The sequence below is a fragment of the Musca domestica genome, unplaced genomic scaffold, assembly GCF_030504385.1.
Source record: "Musca domestica strain aabys unplaced genomic scaffold, Musca_domestica.polishedcontigs.V.1.1 15, whole genome shotgun sequence".
NCBI classification, from domain to species: Eukaryota; Metazoa; Arthropoda; class Insecta; order Diptera; family Muscidae; genus Musca; species Musca domestica.
Genome location: NW_026712207.1, coordinates 7,609,259 through 7,622,084, shown reverse-complemented (window position 1 = coordinate 7,622,084; position 12,826 = coordinate 7,609,259). Strand labels below are relative to the sequence as shown.

The 12,826-nt window shown below is 34.2% G+C and overlaps 2 protein-coding genes across 2 annotated transcripts; one reads left to right on the top strand and one right to left on the bottom strand.

Annotated features, from left to right (window-relative positions):
• Positions 1-286: 286 nt before the first annotated feature.
• LOC101900129 (phosrestin-1) lies at positions 287-5,781 on the bottom strand. Its single transcript, XM_005177452.3, has 3 exons — positions 4,808-5,781; positions 880-1,074; positions 287-814 (listed from the first exon to the last, which is right to left on the bottom strand). Exons 1-3 carry the CDS (start codon positions 5,661-5,663, stop codon positions 657-659), a joined length of 1,209 nt encoding a protein of 402 aa, XP_005177509.1. The 5' UTR covers positions 5,664-5,781; the 3' UTR covers positions 287-656.
• Positions 5,782-9,406: 3,625 nt separating this feature from the next.
• Positions 9,407-12,593, top strand: LOC101887382 (peroxisomal targeting signal 2 receptor). Its single transcript, XM_005177464.4, has 3 exons — positions 9,407-9,540; positions 11,235-11,963; positions 12,034-12,593. The coding sequence occupies exons 1-3, from the start codon at positions 9,452-9,454 to the stop codon at positions 12,194-12,196; spliced, it is 981 nt and encodes a 326-aa protein (XP_005177521.1). The 5' UTR covers positions 9,407-9,451; the 3' UTR covers positions 12,197-12,593.
• The last annotated feature ends 233 nt before the right edge of the window (positions 12,594-12,826 follow it).

Here is a 12,826-nt window from a genome sequence, read left to right as displayed (position 1 = left end):
CTCCAAATGTCCTGGAACGGATTTGGTCCAAAGAGACTTAGGGTCTAAAACCGTTATTTCTATGAGGCACGTTTTGGTCGTATCAAATGATATATACCCTCTCTAGCCATATGGCTGAGGGTATAATAAATAATAAATAAAAAATAATAAATAAATTAATAATAAATTATAAATAAATTAATATATAAACAAAAAATAAGTCCTTTTTTGAATCTCTCTTAAAAATTAAAATTAATTCTCTATTCGAAAATTAGAATTAAATATCTATTCGAAAATTAAAAATCCATTTCTTACTTCCGATTCCAATAACAATTTATTATACATTTATTGTTTCGTGTTTTTGTTTTTTTTTTTTCATTTTTAAAATTTTTATATATTTTTTTAATATTTGTTCCTTTAATAACTTAGTAAATAATCAGGATATGTCCGCCAGTGAAATTTCGCGGACTACGAAAAAAAATGTTATTACATTACAGAAACAGAAATTAGAAAGTGCCGCAACTTATGCCTGATGCTTTCTTCGATAATATCGTTCTCTTCTCTTGTGTTGTTGTCGTTGTTGATTTAGAAAAAAATTGTCTTAAAAACTTAAACATTGGTAGGTATCCTGTCAGGATCATCACCAACCATCCATACATTTACTAATTTAATCACATTTATTGATCATTCATGTCGGCATTGTTCATGCGCATTTTGGCGAAATCCTCAAACACAATATTATCATCATCGTCCTGATAATAGCCCTTGGTGTTGCGATGCTGTTCAATCGATTTCATTTTCTTCATGGCATTGGAACGTTTCTTTTCAATGGTACCTAAAAGAAAATATTACAATTTTTATATTTGAAATTTGAAAAAAATGAATTTCGGGTTATCATACCTGGTGCCGGTTGCGCCAATTTGAAGGGCACATCAGTTTGAATTTCCCCACCCAGTGTTCCACAATTCAATTTTACTCGCAACGAATAGGAAATGATAATACCACAGGCATCCCCTGTTGATTTGCCATCCTGCACCATGGTGGAGGAGGCCAAATTGACATCCTCATCCTTGAGATGACCATCCAAGGCAATACCTTTTTTTCAGGGTAAAAAGCAATTTTGACAAATGTAAAAAATATAAAATGTAAAAAAAAACAATAGCTTTCATAAAATTTATTATGGGGCCCTTTTAAATAGGCTGGGATTGGGTAACTAGTACACTAGGGAACTCCCTTAAAATGTTATGAGAATTTTCACAATTTATCAAACTGGGAAAAAAAGTTTTATGGAGATACTCCAAAACATCGAAAAGTTTTAGAAATTTTCGTCTTTTGTAAGACCCAGAGTTAAACAGCCTTGTTCACTGACTCATTTCCTTACTCAGGGGAACTAGTTCATTCTAGATTGTTTTTGTTCCATTTAATGAATACCTAGCCTTAAGTGTGATCTCCCATTAGTTTTAACTCTGTTCTTCCTTCGTTTAACTTCGTTAAGTAAAGGACAAAAATGAGGGAAAGAGCTCGAAGTAGTTCAAATTGTCCATTTTAACAAATACTCCCTTTGAACTAGTTCATTTCGAAACTACACAGAACTAGTGATGCAAAAAAGTTCAATTTTCCCCAAAAACAAAAGTTCAGGGAAACTATTCCTAAAAGTTTACGAAACGGAAATTCTAGAACCAAAAAGGGCATGAAATGTACGAAAAAGTCTAGCGGAAATTCAAATATTTATAACCACAGGCATCTGTCGATATCGGGCAAAGACGTTGTTACTTGAGATTACTTAATTTAAGAGCATAGTTTTAGGCAAATTTTTTAGGGTTAGAGTCTGAACTCTTTTCATATGGGTCTATGGACATGAAAGTCCTTTAGACATTTTTTTTAAATCTATGTTTAAGGGCTTGAAAGGCTTAAAAGTCCTTTTGAATTTTATTAAATCCATGTTTAAGGACATGAAAGTCCTTCAGAAATGCTTAAAAGTCCTTTAGGCAATTTTTTTAAAACCATGTTTAAGGGCTTAAAAGTGCTTCAGAAAGGCTTAATAGTCTTTAGACAATTTTCTTTTAAAAAAAAATCCATGTTTAAGAGCTTGAAAGTTCTTCAGGAAGGATTGAAAGCCCTTTAGAATTTTTAATTCGTGTTTAAGGACTTCAAAGTCCTTCATAAAGGCTGGAAACTCCTTTAAACAATTTTCTTAAAAAATCGACGTTTATGGACTTGAATCTCCCCTAGAGAATTTTTTTAAGATTCATGTTTAAGGTCTTGAAAGTCCTTCATAAAGGCTTAAAAATCCTTTAGACAATTTTCTTTCAAAATCCACGTTTATGAACTTGAAGGTCCTTTAGACAGTTTTTTTTTAAATTTAAAAAGTCCTTAAACTTGACTTGAAAGTCCTTCGGAAAGGCTTGAAAGTCCCTTACACAATTTTTTGGTTTAAATCCATGTTTAAATCCTTTAGACAACTTTTACTTTTTTTAACTTTAGACTTTTTAAAACCATGTTTAATAACCTGAAATTCCTTCAGAAAGGCTTGAAAGTCCTTTAGACAATTTTTTTAAAAATCCATGTTTAAGGACTTGAAAGTCCTTTAGTCAACTTATTTTAAAAATCCGTGTTTAACGGCTTGAGAATCCTTCAGAAAACCTTTAGACAATTTTCTCAAAAAATCCGTTTGAAAGTGTTTCAGAAAGGCTTGAAAGTCCTTTAGACAATTTTCTCAAAAAAATCCGTTTGAAAGTGTTTCAGAAAGGCTTGAAAGTCTTTTAGACAATTTTATTTTTCAAAAATCCACGTTTAAGGACTTGAAAGTCCTTTAAATACTTTTCTTAAAAAATGCACGTTAAAGGACATAAAAGTCCTTTAGAAAATTTTCTTTAAAAATCCACGTTTAAGGACTTGAAAGTCCTTTAGAAAATGTTCTTATAAAATTCACGTTTAAGGACTTGAAAGTCCTTCAAATAATTTTCTTTAAAAATGCACGTATAAGGACTTGAAAGTCCTTTAGAAATTTTTCTTTAAAAATCCACGTTTAAGGACTTGAAAGTCCTTTAGAAAATTTTCTCTAAAAATCCATCTTTAAAGACTTGAAAGTCCTTTAGAAAAAGTTCTTTAAAAATCCACGTTTAAGGACTTGAAAGTCCTTTAAAAAATTTTCTTAAAAAATCCACGTTTAAGGACTTGAAAGTCCTTTAAAAAATTTTATTTAAAAATGCACGTTTAAGAACTTGAAAGTCCTTTAGAAATTTTACTTTAAAAATCCACGTTTAAGGACTTGAAAGCCTTTAGAAATTTTTCTTCAAAAATCCACGTTTAAGGAATTAAAATTCCTTTAGACAATTTTCTTTAAAATCATGGGTTTTGGATATAAAAGTCCTTTAGACAATTTTCTCTTGTGTTGTTGTCGTTGTTGATTTAGAAAAAAATTGTCTTAAAAACTTAAACATTGGTAGGTATCCTGTCAGGATCATCACCAACCATCCATACATTTACTAATTTAATCACATTTATTGATCATTCATGTCGGCATTGTTCATGCGCATTTTGGCGAAATCCTCAAACACAATATTATCATCATCGTCCTGATAATAGCCCTTTAAGGACTTTAAGGACTTGAAAGTCCTTTAGAAAATTTTCTCTAAAAATCCATCTTTAAAGACTTGAAAGTCCTTTAGAAAAAGTTCTTTAAAAATCCACGTTTAAGGACTTGAAAGTCCTTTAAAAAATTTTCTTAAAAAATCCACGTTTAAGGACTTGAAAGTCCTTTAAAAAATTTTATTTAAAAATGCACGTTTAAGAACTTGAAAGTCCTTTAGAAATTTTACTTTAAAAATCCACGTTTAAGGACTTGAAAGCCTTTAGAAATTTTTCTTCAAAAATCCACGTTTAAGGAATTAAAATTCCTTTAGACAATTTTCTTTAAAATCATGGGTTTTGGATATAAAAGTCCTTTAGACAATTTTCTAAAAAAATCCACGTTTGAGGACTTGAAGGTCTTTGACAAAGACATAATATTACAATGGGCATTTCATTATTGTTTTGGTACGGCAGATGGCGTTGGTAGTACGAAAACATTTTTCGCTGATTTTTTGCCATTCAAAATGCAAGGAAATGTTCTGGAATAGATTTTTGAGGCCATATCTATCATTTCTGATGTTTTCGCTATTGGTTTTGGCGATTTTGGTATTAAATTTATTTCCGAAATTTTTTCTAATATATTTTTTCGTCATGTCGTGGGCCATCTATTGCTTGATAGAAAAATTAAATTAAATTAAAGGACAATATGTATTTTGTCCAATCTTTATGGTGGTATGTCTTTGGTAACTACCAGGCCTAGTTAAAATTTCGGACATGACCAGATTGCTAGTTTGAAAAATCGCTCTTAAGAGGTCACAAAATGTCAAAAAGATCCCTCGAAATTCTATTAAGGTTTATGACGAGTGTCATCTATTACCATTTTTCAAGCAACTAGTAATCATAGAAATTTCAATACAAGAGCATACTTTCAGGCAAAATGTTTATTTTACACATCATTTTTTCCAGAAAAAATCTTCAGTTTACAGATCATGTTAGAGTCATATGTAAAGTGGATTTTTTTTCATATTTATGGCATGATTTAAGGCGCTTCCTTCAATAAAAAAAAACACTTTAATTATGACATAAAGTGTAAACTAGCCCTTTTTGAAGAAAATTGTCTATGACATTAATAGGTACATTTTTGCAGGCCACAGAGAACCCTAAATATTGAATCCTGCAAATTTTCCTGATATCAATATTTAAGTTTCCCAATTCCTGTTCCCTTCCCCCTTTTTCAAAAAATTCCCTTACTTACCATGTCGATCCTTGTTGTTCGAGGCCAAGGGTATCAAATAGAATGTCTTGGTCAAATTTGCACCCGGTGTAATGGGGCAACCCTCTTTGGTCTCCAATTGGGCCACATGTTTGCTAAATTGAGCATTCACCATTGTGATCTCCGTATGTTGGATGACGAAACATTTAATATTTTTCACAGACTTTTTGGAACTATTATTGATTTGTACTGTGGCTGCCACCTTCTCGCCGTGATAGTAAATCTCCCTGTCCAATGTGACTTCCAAGCTAATTTTACCATTAGAGAATGTGAAACCTTTGCTCACCAAAGAGCTGGGTAAACGTTGGCCTCTTGTGGGTGGAGCATATTGCAATTTCTTGATTACCAAACTGACCATGCTGCGTTTATGTTGTCGCTCATCCTCCGTATCGGCCACATAGGCACGAATCGTATATTCCACACCCAATGGCTTGCCATTGTCATCGCCCTCCTGTTGCAAAGTTACAGAGCTTGGGGAGTTGGGTGGGAAATGGAAGGTAAATGGATAGGCATTAGCACCGAGTTTTCGCACCAATTTCTCCTGGACTGGGGTCATTTCCATGTTGGGGTTGCTCATGGGGACAATTACTTCACGGCACAAAATGAGCTCCTTGGAAAATTTAACACCCATAACCTCATCCTCTTCGCGGCCATAACGATAGGTGGTCACCAATTGGCCAAAGACCTTACGCCTCTTGAGATACTCCTCATCGACCACAACCACACCATCAACGGGATCACAGTAATCCAAGTGATCGATGAAATCGCGACGACCCAAATAGAAGGTCACTTTGCCGTTGGGCGTTGCCTTTTTGAAAACCTTAACGGACACAACCATGCTGTTCGATGTTCGTTTATAACTAGTTGTAAATCAAACCGGTAACTAATGTTCTGAGGTGAAGCGCTGCTGTTTGGATGAGCGGCGCAAAAAGAATTTATCGCGAAATGCGGTCAAATGTTGTTGGTCACCTGCTTTTATACCTTCGATTTTGGTGGGGCCAAAGCATTTTAGGGGTTTCTTTTTTTCTGTTAAGTCTTCCATCCAAAAGACCAGCAACTAAGTGGATTTAATGATTACAAATTTCTTCTGTTACAACGTGTTGTGTAGTTGTCGTATGTCTTGTTTTGAGACATTTTCTTGATGTAACACCCCTGCATGTGGTGTTACATGGATGGATTCCACATGACAGGGTTTTGCTAGGCAGGGTGGAGGCTAGCAATGTTTTCGTCACAAAATAACAATTTTTTTTTATTATTGCGGTTAGCTTTAGCAAATGTCAGGGTAGTTGCTATAACTTTTCTAGCTATTTAAAGGTAAACAAAAGCATTGACCTTGCAGAAGGTCTCTGCAGGGTTTGAATGTTGTTAATAGGAAGTATACCTCCTCAATTGGGGAAGACCTAAAAGTCAAATTGGGTTGGGTCATGGCTGTGAAGAGTACTGGGGGATGGTTGGAAATTAGGAGCTGATAGAAAAGAAATCAAGAAATTGATGAGAATTAATGAAAGGTCTCAGAGGACAATAAGGATTTCGGGGAAAATAAAGAAAATTGAATCCCAAATAAACGGTGAACCTCCTCAGAACTCAGAATTCCAAATTTTGCCAAAATGATATGGAAAACATGACCAAAACGTAAAAAATACTTGAATCCGAAGTTATCCTTACAAGGTGACTATTCCAAAAAGTGTTCCGATATGACCATCATTTTCTGTACCAATTATTCTGGATGTCATCCAAAGATCTTTATCGAATTTCCAAGCTCTAGCTCCAATATCGCGAAATATATGTCAAACTATATGGGGCCCCATTTCCAAATACAGGGTGACACAAAAAAACTGCAACAAAGTCAAACGCCATAATTTTTAAATTTTTTTTAATTTTATTGAATGAAAGCAAAAAGTGTCGGAAATAGCATCAAAGTTTAAAATAAGTTTAAATTTGTCGGAATTGGTCACCTTTGGCACGAATTATAACCTTCAAACGGCCAATGAAACCCTCATATGCTGCCCGAATGTTGTTCTGCGGTAATTTGGCCCATTACCGGTGAAACGCTTGTTTGAGGCGATCGACACTTTGGTATTTTTTAGTGCCAACCTTGCTTTCCACAATACTTCAGACACAATAGTCCAACGGATTGGTAGCCGGAGATTATGGTGGCCATTGTGCACTGGAAATGAAGCGAGGAACCTTATTTTGTAACCATTCTTGGGTGGCGAGTTCTGAGTGCGATGGTGCTAAGTTCTCTTGGAATGTCCAAGGTCTGCGGCCAAAATGTTGTGCCTGCCCAAGGCTTTAATACACCCTCCAGAATAATTTCGCGATAATATTCGCCATTTATTCTGATGCCACGGTCGATTAATACGAGCGGAGAGCGGCCATCGGATGTTATGGCGGCCCACACCCCACCATCACCATGGCCGACGCTTGAGTTCTGGTGGCCAACCGAAGGTGCATATTTTCAGCCGACCTCATTGGCAAGTGAACACGATCATTTTGTCTGTTTACAAACTACTGGACAACGAATGTTTTCTCATCGGAGATGGAGAAAACCAAATTCGGCATTTCACCACTTTCGGCCAAGCGAAGCAACTCTTTAGATCTTTCGAGTCTATTTTCTTTCTGTTGCGGTGTAAGTTCTTGCACTTTTTGGAATTTCAATGGCTTTAGCCCGAGCTCATTTTTCAATATTTGCCGAATGGAATATTGCGATATGCTCCGCTCAAAAGACATTTTTCGACCACTGCGACACGGGTTTCGATCAAGTCGCTTCTTTACTTTTCGAACCATTTCTGCTGCAGTGTTGCTGTTTTCTTCCATCCACTTCCATGACGTCGGGCTACGCTACCAGTATCACGGTAACGAGCGATGGTACGAGCCAAAAAATTTTTATTCACATTTAAATGCTGGAGTGCTCTAACTATAGCCACTTGTGGTTTTCCAGCCAAAAAAAAAGAAATCACACTATCACGCTTGAATTCCGTCGCGAATAACTTTTTTTTCTGGAAAATTCGCACCAAAATGCTGTCGTACCCCTGTAAACAATATAATGAGCTGTCAAACCTTTAAATTGTCTTAAATCGGTGGGAGCGTAATATGGATGTTACTTAAAAATCTTCAGCACCTTTCAACAAGAATTTCAATTACGATTTTAAAATAGAAAATTCCAGTCATTTTTGAGAGAAAATAAGGTTGGGACCTTTGGAACCCCTAAATATTGCCGAAATGTAATGTAGGGGGATTTTTAAAAATATCGACCTATATTGAACTTTTTCTTTGGGAATTTCTATTTAGATTTCAAAATAATGTACAGCCACTGCATTTCCTGTATTTTTTCCTAAAAGTTCGAAAACTCCCCGAAAAAAAATTTAAAAACGTAAAATTTTTTTTAGCTATTTGTTTGCATTTCATTAAAAATAGAGAAAATTCAGTGGCTGTAAATTATTTTGAAATTTTTTTTGTAATTCCCGAAAAAAATTAAAATGGTTCGAATTTTTTTAGATTTTTGATTGGTTTTTTTTGTACAAAAATGTCTATTTTATCCAATCAAATAGCTAAAAATTCCGACGCATTTTAACATTTTTTCGGGAATTTCAATTTAAATTTCAAAATAATTTACAATTTACTCTATTTTTTTTTTCCTAAAAGTTCGATATTTACGAAAAAATCCAATCAAATAGCAAAAAGTCTTCCATTTGTTCTTCATTTTATATCCTCTCCTATCATTTCTATTTTCCACTGCCTTACATTTTCTAATTAGAAAATTAATGTTCTCTATTGGGTTACCTTCCCTTCTATGTCTTTTTCACCATTGAATTCAAATCAATTGCTTTCGTTTGATAATAAATTGCGCATAACATTGAAATGTATGTAAGACCACAAGCGAAAAGTGCTGAATATGCATTGCTGTTCTTCGTTCACTTAATAAAGGGCATATTGAATAATATCAAAGCATACCTTGAGGCGCACTAATTGATAATCATTATTTATGTGGTGCAGTGTCTGGGATAAATGAACGAAATATTATAAGTCGTTAAAAAGGCAATGGTTGGTGTCTGCGATATTTATCATTGAATACGATGGTGAAACAAGTGGAAAAAATAATTTCTACTTTTTACGATATTGGGATTATTTTTTGATTGTTTAACCCTTCTTCGAAAAAATAGGTCATGCATTAACAATTAGGGTATAAAAATTAGTCATAACACAATTTATGAACCTTCTTCGGTCATGCATTAACATTCAGGGTATATACATTTGTCATACCGCAATTTATGACTCCATAAAGTATAAATATTTTTCATGTAAATAAAACTTAAAAATATTTTTAAATGCCTTTCTTTTTGACCATTGGTGGTAATCACTCTAGTTTTTTAAGAAATTCATCTGGATAGTCAGGTTTTACTCAAAGTATATTTCTGAAAGAATTGTTGTAATTTTTATGGTATCGAATTAATAATTTCATAATTTTTTATTAATTAATACAAGATAAGAATGCTATTTTTAGTTGCTATTTAAAATTCTCATAAACTCAATACAATATTTTCTTCAAAACATTATCATCTAATATAAATTATTTCTATTTTATTTTTTACAGTTGAAGCCCAAAGACAAATACACAATACAAAAATGTATACAACATATACGACACCCGACCGTCATGGTTACAGTGTAAAGTTTTCAACATTTGAAACAGATCGCCTACTGCTGGCCACAAGGTAAGTCATTACAACTTAGGTGAAAAACACATTACTTTGATAATTTTTACCGAAAGGAAAAATTACAATTTTGTAGTCAAGCTACAGGTCACAATTATTACTAAACTTCATGAATTTTTGCACGAGTTAGGGTTAGGATCAGAATAGAAGCATATTGTGGTTGGAGATGATCCAAAAATATATATGAACCAAAAACTGACTTTTTTGGCTATTTTGCAATTGTTCTTCAGGTCACAATTATAGACCAATCGTGGTGTAATTTTGTAGCGGGGTAGAGTTTAGAACAGGGCAGAAACCTATCAATTTGAGTGGTTATTGGATAATATTTAGTGGGTAAAATAGACCAAAAACTTTCATTTTTAAAAATGTCAAACATTTTATTTCACCACGAATTTTTCTAATGTCTAAATTTTATTTAAACCGAAATTTCATATGACCTACACATTGAAGCTGATTTCGTAGACTTATATAGGCAAAAAATGTAAGATGTAGTAAAATATTCACAGGAATTCAAATTTCGAAATATTATTAAGCATTCGCCTCAGAACGACAAAAGGCGTAAATATAGACAATTTCCTCTCAACTTTTTCATGACTTCGTGGGTCTGGTGAAAAGTCAAGATGACCTATTTTACTGAATGAGCTCATTTTTCAGTCCCCAAAACTGTAGTACCTCCTGATTTTCGTTACTCTGGAGAGTATACCTTAATTTCCCACCAAATCAGCTGTTATTGGATATTTCGGGTTCTTTGTGTGGTATATTAACTCTTCTCCAAAATATTTTATATAGGTGTAGGTCCCCATTTCAATACTACTAATTTTGAAAGATTTTGAGAATAACCGACTTTGAACTAACCGAACTTTTCAAATGATTTAAAGAAAAAGTTTGGTTGTCGGTTTTTCGTCTTTATTTCAAAGTCTACATACCTACGATTAAGACTATCAAGTTCAATCTTTATACCATATCATCAAATGACAGAGCAATGATGATGAACTCCCATCTCTGGTATTATAAGGCTACGTATGAATATCTATGGTTTGTGGCAATGGAAATACAGGTTTTATATGAAAGTAGACTAGGTTCGAGGCTATGCTAATAAGGAGTGTTTAAAAACACATTTATTAGAGAATATCTAACCGAGCACCCTGCGTTATCATTGATTCGAACCCAGTTTTTTTCTCTCCACGACTATGACAAGCATTTGTGTAGACAATGAGGATACAGGGTGTGTGGCAATGCTAAACAAAACAGGGTGTTTCTTAGATTGCAGTGTGTTTGAAAGTAAAATTCGATAGGAGATTATAGACAAAAACATCTGATATTAAAGGTATTTTGGGAAATTATTGTGAATTAATACACTGCGAGAAATTAAGGGCTATGCTCCGATATTAAAAGTTTTCGATAGAATTTTTTTCAAATGAATTTTAATATTTTTTTGGATTGATTTATTTTTGAAAATTTTGATTGAATCTAATAAATATCGAATGTTGGAGTTAAACACCAATTTTAATTTTTTTTCAAAATTAAAGAAAATCATTTCTATAAAAATTTTGGGCTATCGAACATAGGAATTTGGCCCAGACCCTTTTTTAAAAAATTTTATTAAATCAAAAAAATTAGAAATATCTGAAATTAATTTTTAAATATTTTTTCATTTAAATTAATCTCAACTCTCTCTTTCTTTCTCTTTTCAGTCAATTATATGGCCTGGCCGGTGGTGGTTCTCTCTTTCTTTTACAGGACAACCAGGGAATTGGTGAAATTGCCCGTCTCGAGTGGTCTGATGGTCTATTTGATGTTTCATGGTGTCCATATAGCAACAGTGTGGCTGTCACTTCCTCCGGCGATGGTTCGCTCCAAATATGGTCTGGCCTCGATGCCTTGGACTTGGAGACGGCCGCGAAAATTCCCCCCAAACCGGTAATGTGTTTGCGTGAGCACAAAAATGAGGTATACAGCGTTGATTGGAGTGAAAAATGGAACTATCATCAGATACTATCGGCCAGTTGGGATGGCTCCATAAAATTATGGGATTGTAATCGTCAAAAATCGGTGGCCACCTACAGTGGCCACACGGATTTGATATACAGTGCAAAATTTTCACCATTCATAGCAAATATATTTGCTAGCGTAGGTACGGATGGTATATTAAATTTATGGAATTCTTTTGATTTTTCAGGTAAGCCATTGATGTCGGTCCCGGAGGCTCATGGCAGTGAGATTTTGTCCATGGATTGGAGTAAATTGGATCGTAATGTGCTGGTGACGGGTGGAGCAGATGGTCTGGTCCGAGCATGGGATTTGAGAAATATGCGGGAACATGTTTTTGAATTATTCTCGGGAGAATTTGCCGTAAGGCGATTGGCCTTTTCGCCGCACAAGGCAACGGTGTTGGCCTCGGCGAATTATGATTTTACCACAAGGTAGGCATTTGAAATTTTAGTTTTATTTTTTGGTTATTAATTATTTTTGTTGTTGTTTTTATTCCCTTAGAATTTGGGACTTTGGTGTGTCGGCAGATGCCGTTGAAATCCATGAACATCACACCGAATTCGTGTGTGGTCTCGACTGGAATGTAAATAAACCACATCAACTTGCCGACTGTGGGTGGGACAGCGTAATCAACATTTTCACGCCAAAGACACTTAAAATGTAAGACAACAGGCCAGTCAGTCAACCAGCTAAGAGGCGATGGTAACCCCAGCAAAAACTGAAGATAGGGAATAAAAAAGAAAAAAGCCTGCACCAGAAATGCCTTAATGGATAAAGCTTAAACGGGAACACAAGATGTTTGTGGCCAGACAACAATCCGGAATGGAGATAGAGAACTAAGAAATGTGATAAAGCAGCGAAGATGGAACCCAACAGAAGAAAAAACACACCATCCACAGCGTATCGGATACGATTACGATTTAGGTGGCATAGTATGTCACTGAAATAATGATAATGGATATAGCAAAGCTAAATATCGAACAAGCCGTTAAATGTGATAGTAACATTTCAAATTGAAAAATTATTCAATATTTTTCAGATAAAATTTCGAAAAAAAATGATTTTGGAACAAAAAAATTGTAACTTATTTATTTTATAAATGTAAATAAAAATAGAAATTTAAGGACAATACAAAAAAATTGAATTTTTTAAATTTTGTCAAGGACCATCTAGGCCCCAAATATGGATTACTAGCCAGTGTTCGCTACTTCGTTAGCGAAAGGTCAACCTTAACATTTCCGATTTCTTCACAACTCTAACAACCTCAATATCTTTCCCTTCACCCAATACCAAA